Source organism: Papaver somniferum, chromosome 3, assembly GCF_003573695.1.
Source record: "Papaver somniferum cultivar HN1 chromosome 3, ASM357369v1, whole genome shotgun sequence".
Lineage (NCBI taxonomy): Eukaryota > Viridiplantae > Streptophyta > Magnoliopsida > Ranunculales > Papaveraceae > Papaver > Papaver somniferum.
Window position 1 is genome coordinate 132,134,416 of NC_039360.1, and position 7,364 is coordinate 132,141,779.

Here is a 7,364-nt window from a genome sequence, read left to right on the forward strand (position 1 = left end):
CTGGACAGTAATTCTACCACTAGTACATCAATAAGGACTCGGGAACATTCTCTTGAATGATAATATTCTCTAAGAGGTAGCCGAAACTCAATTCTCAATGTCACAATGAATAGAAAACAATACAAAACATAACACCAAAGCTGTACCCCCAAATGAGCTAAAATTCTAATCATACATTTTGAATTTGGAACAAAAAAAAAAACCTAAAAAGCATGAAAAATAAAGAACAAAACATTCAATAGAGTAGTCTAAAATTCCTCATATATTCCCATTAGAGGCAACAAACATTATACATCATCAGAAGGGAGGTACTATTATAACTTGATTGATCAAGTTAATTTTTAACCAACCCCAACAAAATTGAAAAACCCTAAGATTTTTCTAATTAGGGAAAAACAACGCTAAACTAAAGCTAAAATCCTTTGAACTTTCTGCTACTTAGTCCTAATCTAAAAAAAAAAAAAAAAACTAAAACCCTAAAAGAGGTTAAAACTTAAAAGGGGTTTACACAAAAGACAAGTATTTTTTATAGTTAGGATGGGTTTGATTATTAGAGGGGGTTTATGCATAGACAGATTCACAAGATAGAGCCATCAATAAAACTGCAGCTTGTTCTTCTTCTCCTAATGGCTGCCTCTGTGTTGATCCCATAGCTGCTGATCTTTGCAACATAACTTCTCTACCAAAAGCAAGTAATCTGAGCTTCAAAGATGCACTAATAATCTTGTTATTGCTTTTATTTTTCTTGTTACTCATCTGAATCTTATGATGATGATGATGATCTTCTTTCTTCTCCTTCTTTATCATCTCATCTGATTCTTCTTTCTGCAAACCCATAGCAGCTCTTCTTTTCTTCCTCTGTCTGATCCCACATGCATTACAGAGTGACTAGAGAAAAAAGATTAATCAAAATCAGAACCATTAAAAAAAAATTAAAAAGAAGTGGGTTTTGAAAATTGACATAGAAATCAGAGCAGAAGCCATTACAGAAGCGGGTTTTGAGAATCTATCAAAACCAAAATGAGAATCAGAGATAGGGGTTTAGGGATTTCTGATTCAATACCTTGGGACCAGCTGGACCGCCTCTCCATAAAGGGGTTTTTGATGTTTTACAATCAACACAACTCTTAATAGTAGTATCAGAACCAGAACCCTGAAATCACGGATCAAATGGATATGATTAGGTTAACATATTCAAAATAATGTGATTCACTGTACAAATCAGATCAAACCGATTTGATGATCAAAAATCACCATTAAAAGATAAAAGACCCATGATCACTCACTTTTTCAGTCAGATCCGACATGACTAAGCCTCAGTGAGATCAGAACGGAAGAAGAACAGATACAATCACAGAGCACTTGAGTATTTTTTTTTTAGAGGGAGAAGAAAAGAACAGATAAAACCGACATAAAAGAGAGGAAAGTGAAAAAACGTAGTGGTTTGAGAGAGGGGATGGGAAGAAATATAAGGGGGCCGACCGAGCCTCCCATTTAATAAGTTTGTCGTTATAAACGAAATGAAATCATGTAACGAAACAATACGGCACAAAAATAACAAATCCTGCTACGCCCGACTCAGAAGAATAAAACCCTAGCTTTTAGCTGTTTCTTGCTAAATGACCATACTGTCCTTCGGCCCCCAGTTTTTCTTTTCCGGATCGAAATTCTAATTTCTAAACTGACCCCGCCAAAACTAAAAATGGCGCTCTTTTTTTGTGTGTGTGTATGTGTGGCACGTCTGTGTTCTTTACTTGGTGGAAATTTTGTGATAAAAACAGAAGATATCGATTCCAGAAAGTCCTCGGAAAAAATCTTTTTCGCGATCAGCATTACGTGGAAGTGCAGTAACACTTGCTAAGGGGAGAAAAATACCACACTCCCTTACAAGTGAGATGGGAACGATATCGTTGGGATGGTGATTAGATCAATAGTGGGGCTAATTTAGTTAGCTGGGGTATGTTTTGGGGAGTGGTAACAGCTGTGCCTAAGGGAAAAAAAATATTAAAAAAAAACAGTTTCGTTTCGCCACCTGAAATTAGCTTTCTTAGGACTGTCCTATGGATTAGATTAGTCAAAATGCGTTGTACCGATAGTTTTCCTAAGGGGAAAAAATACCACACTCCCTTTCAAGTGAGATGGGAACGATATCGTTGGGATGGGATGGTGGTTAGACCAATAGTGGGGCTAATTTAGTTAACTGGGGTATGTTTTGGGGAGTGGTAACAGCTGTGCCTAAGGGAAAAAAAATATTAAAAAAAAAAACAGTTTCGTTTCGCCACCTGAAATTAGCTTTCTTAGGACTGTCCTATGGATTAGATTAGTCAAAATGCGTTGTACCGATAGTTTTCCTAAGGGAAAAAAAATACCACACTCCCTTTCAAGTGAGATGGGAACGATATCGTTGGGATGGTGGTTAGACCAATAGTGGGGCTAATTTAGTTAGCTGGGGTATGTTTTGGGGAGTGGTAACAGTTGTGCCTAAGGGAAAAAAAATATTAAAAAAAAACAGTTTCGTTTCGCCACCTGAAATTAGCTTTCTTAGGACTGTCCTATGGATTAGATTAGTCAAAATGTGTTGCAGTTCAAAAAAAAAATGTTGTTTATTTGTTAACACTAGTTTTTTCTTACCATTTGCTCGCACTTGAACTAGCAGCAAACCATTCAGCGTCCAACGATGAGATTTATTCTTTGATCTGACGGATGAGATTGGTTGCGCTGAACCATTCAGCGTCCAACGATGTTTTATTCTGCAACTAGCATGCTAGATTAGTACCTCCATAGGACTTAGGAGGCCTTCCTAGCTGACGTGCACTGCTAGTCTAGTTGCTAGATTAGCACACCATAGGACTAAGTCTTATGAATTTTTTCTGCAAGCTTTTGAACCTAATCAAACAATTCTTCCATGTTTTCCTTCCATAATCCATATCATTGGGATTGCTAAACCTCAACCCCGCTATCCGTTTCATGATGTGGTTATTTAGGGCATGGATAAGTGTGGATCGGACGTCATGTTGCTACGATTTAACTTTCTCCACGTTTTACTTCCATTGCTTCTGGGATTTATCGATGGGTTTCAAGAAAGTTTGTCTACTTATTTCAATTGGGTGCTCTTCAGAGACATGATTTGTTGGATCCCGTTATTGTTGTTGATTAATGGATTTTCAGTTCAATCCCTTTTTTGTTGTGGGTGAAACGCTGAAAGTATTGTTCATTGCTTCCATAGGAAATTGATTTCATCATAATGTTACGCCTTCAACCCCTCTTTTGCAATCGAATTGGCATCCCTTTTCCAAGGTAACAGTATCTACCCCTCAAACTTTTTCGTTCTCTGAAAAAAAAATAACCTAAAACACTAGGCGCATCCTCTTTGGAGCCGATCTGAGCATATTAACGTTTAGCCCATGTTCTTTTTTACCTTGTTCTATCTGGCGTGCTTCTTTTTGATCAATTTTTATTTTTGAAATAAGTCATTTTTTTGTGTTATTCCTTGAGTTTCTCTGGTTCCCTTTTCTGGATCGGTAGTTGATTCGTGTAGAGATGAGTTGCAACGAATAAGGGGTACATTAATTAAATACCCCTAGAATTTAAGACCTTCATAATACCCCTTCATTTTATTTAAATACCCCTTAGAGGTATATTTTAAGTGGATAATGAAAATGAACTAGTATGTTCTTGACGCGTGAAAACGTAAACCCAACCTCCTCCGGAGGTTGAATTGACTTAATATAATTTTTTATGTGCCAAAAATTAGACCCCAAAAACCTAAAATAGACCCCTTAGGGGTATTTATAAACCTCTTAAGGATATTTGTGTAGACCCCTGAAAAGGAGGGGTATTTATACAATTTCCACACGAATAAATCAGTGCATCTCTTCATCTTCAGAGCCAATATTTGAGCAAGTCAAAGCATCAAAAATAGTTATAAAGCATCATCTCCGCCTGATTTTCGGCGACAAGGAGGAGGTTTACTCTTCTTTATGTTCTTGGTTATGTTATCGCTGTGTTTACATGATTTAGGTTTACAGATGTATGATTTCAGTACTAGTTTCATGGGTTTAATGCTAGATTTATTGCGTTTGTTTCTAGATCTTGAGATCCTACTTTTAGTTTTGACCTTATGGGTTTTTGCTAGTGGTCTGTTTACGACATCCCTCATGGGTAATGAGAAACTTCTTTTCCGGCGGGCAGAAGAGTTCAAAGGAGTTTTCCGACGAGATTTTTGATATACCAGCTAAAGAGAATATACCAATCACATTTATTCAGAAAAATTTGTTAGTACATGTATGGTTGGTATTATTTGGAAGAGAAACAATCAAAGCATGTTTTATTCTATCTCCTAATGAGACTAAGTCGTATAGCTATATAGAATTTATTATTATACACATTTGATATTTCGAGTTGAGTTTATATCGCTTATGTATTTCTCGAAATACGAGTTGAAAGCTTTTTGCTTTAGCTCCATTCATCATTATTCTTAACGAGTTTAGTTGGAAACAATTGATTTATTGGAAACTAAATAAAAAGTCAAAAGATGATCATGTGAAAATTGCCTTGAAACATCTTACATAATTTGTGTGAGACAATCATTTGATATCGACTCGGAAAGTTTCGTATTGATCATTCGATCACTTGAAAATTACTTATAAGCTAATGGTATGTGTGAGACAACCATTGTCGTATTCTAAGGATGTTTCAATGATTGAAATGGGAGTTTAGAACAATTAACCTTTGTCTGGATACAACACAGTATGCATACCAGTATGCAAACTGTTTTAATATTAGTCAGGTCCGGAGACCTTGTTTGCATACCAGTATGCGAACGGTTTTAACTGTTAAATTCTGGGAACCAAGTTTGCATACCAGTATGCGGACGGTTCTACCTGAATTAGGTCCGGGACGGCTGTTTGTGTAACCGTTTGCAAACGCCTGGACAAGACTAAAGTCCGCATACTAGAGTTTGCGTACCAGTTTGCAAAATTAGTTGGTTAAGTTTTAAAATCGGTTAAGAATGATTCTCATACTCATGAACAAATACAATTATGAATTAAGGAATGCAATCTTTGCAAATCGTGGCTTAATGTTCATGAATTGATTTCAGCATAAGTACTTTGTACGATTACGAATCAATCCGATTTTGTTTCAATTGGTTTATATATATTTCTATGAGATATTGAACAATTGAACAACTCTATTAGTAACACAATTAGATTCATTTGATTATCTTTCATGATTGATTGATCATCATATTTGATCTAGATATGTTAGATGAATGTGGTTAAGACTAAAGTGTTCATGTGGATATCTTCAGTTAACTGTTATTGAGCCAACTCAATATAGACATTTAGGTACGCTTAACCATATTTAAATGAAGGTATATTTCATTTGTGTGTAACAAGATAAGACCATCTAACGGTGGAGATATATTTCTTTGGTCTTAAGCAAACTTAGCTTGAGTCTTAAATCAGGATTTCATCTAACGATGAATATTGAATGCTTTGTTACTAAGCTATCTTAGCTTTGATTCTAAGCAAACCCTGATTTCAAAGACTATATAAGGGAGAACTCTAACAACTGGAAAACCTAATCCCGACACTTTCATGTGTCTTAGTTGTGACTAGAGTCGATTCTCCTTTAACCTAGGTGTTTCCAAAACCATTATAGGCCTAACGACTTGAAGACTTCATTTGGGATTCGTGAAGCCAGACCTCAACTATTTTCTCTGTAGTTGCGTGTTCTGATCTTACTTGTTCAATCGTATTGAGTACTATCTTCTCTAAGATTTGCTCGAGATTTATATCCGATAGGTAATCACAAAGCTCTTCGTCTCATTCTTTGTAAGGTGATTGATATTTCTAGGCTCTTCTTCGGGAATATAAGACCGGATTATCAATTGGTTCATGTGCACCTTGATTTATCAAAAGGCAGAATAAAAACATCGTAGGTACTTATGTGGGAGACACATTTATCTATCAGAATAGACTTATATGTGGGAAACAGATTTGTTTATAAGTCTTCGACTTTGGTTCGTAGCAACTCTTAGTTGTGGGTGAGATCGGCTAACGGAACCAAGTGCGTAGAGTCTTGCTGGGATTTAGAGGCGTAAGGAACGCGACTGTACCTTAATCTGTGTGAGACTTGGTTAGGGCTCAACTACATTCAAGTCCGAAGTTAAGTTGTAGTAGGCTAGTGTCTATATCGGCTTAATACAGTGTGGTGTTCAAAATTAGACTAGGTTGGCGGAGTTCTTATCCATTTTGTTAACGTCTACTACCGTCGGGGCCCGAGGGAAGCTGAATTTCTTGTTCGATGACCCACTGACCCAGCAATTCGACTGCACGCTCTTTTCTGCAAGGAAGAGGGGGTGGTGGATTTGAGTCATTCCTAGCCCTTTTGTTTCTCCCCTGATTTCTACAAATGGTTTGGAATTGGTCCCTCCTTTCTCTATTAGTGTTGAGTCTTACGCTGCATGGTGCCTCAGATACGGTGTTGACTGTGTGACGCCAAGCAGGGTCCATGGGTGTTTCTTCTATACAGTCGGCAATCCTTTCAGCCACTTCTTCTAGCTCGACGAAGGTCTGGAATCTAAAATTGATCAAACTCCCCTTGAAAGTTGTTACTCGTATGTTCTTCCTTTGTGTTTCCATTGTCTCTCTGTATTGGGACTCATGTCCCATAGATCGTTTTATAACACCTTGGATCGGTGTTTCTTCCTCGCTGTCTTCGTCTTCTATTGTTACTTCCTCTAAGTTAATGGGTCGGTCAGTCGCTTGGTTTTCTGCTGCACCAGAGTTAGTGCCTCCTGAGTGTGTCATGGTGAGCTAGGCACGAGCCTCCGGGTGTGGTCGTCAAATATTGAGGGGTGGTTTTAGTTTTAGTTTTGAACCCCATTCAATCTCACACTGATTCAAGGTACAGTTTCGTTCCTTATGTCTCTGATCCCAGCAGGATACTATGCACTTGATTCCCTTAGTTGATCTCACCCACAACTAAGAGTTGCTACGACCCAAAGTCGAAGACTTTAATAAACAAATCTGTATCACACAGAAAAGTCTACTAGAATAGATAAATCTGTCTCCCACAGAAATACCTACAAGTTTTGTTTCGTCTTTTGATAAATCAAGGTGAACATGAACCGATTGATAAACCGGACTTATATTTCCGAAGAACAGCCTAGTATTATCAATCACCTCACATTAATCTTAATCGACGCGGCGAAAGAAAATATTGTGGAATTGCAAACGATGAGACGAAGATGTTTATGACTACTTTCCTATCTTGCCTATCGGAGATAAATATCTCAAGCCAATCGTTGCGATTGTACTCAACATGATAGAATCAGCAAGATCAGATAACACAACTAC

The 7,364-nt window shown here is 37.3% G+C and overlaps 1 protein-coding gene across 1 annotated transcript; it reads right to left on the reverse strand.

The window, feature by feature from the left end:
* Positions 1-241: 241 nt before the first annotated feature.
* LOC113361643 (GATA transcription factor 15-like) lies at positions 242-1,434 on the reverse strand. Its single transcript, XM_026604820.1, has 3 exons — positions 1,287-1,434; positions 1,064-1,153; positions 242-888 (listed from the first exon to the last, which is right to left on the reverse strand). Exons 1-3 carry the CDS (start codon positions 1,305-1,307, stop codon positions 562-564), a joined length of 438 nt encoding a protein of 145 aa, XP_026460605.1. The 5' UTR covers positions 1,308-1,434; the 3' UTR covers positions 242-561.
* Between the last annotated feature and the right edge of the window lie 5,930 nt (positions 1,435-7,364).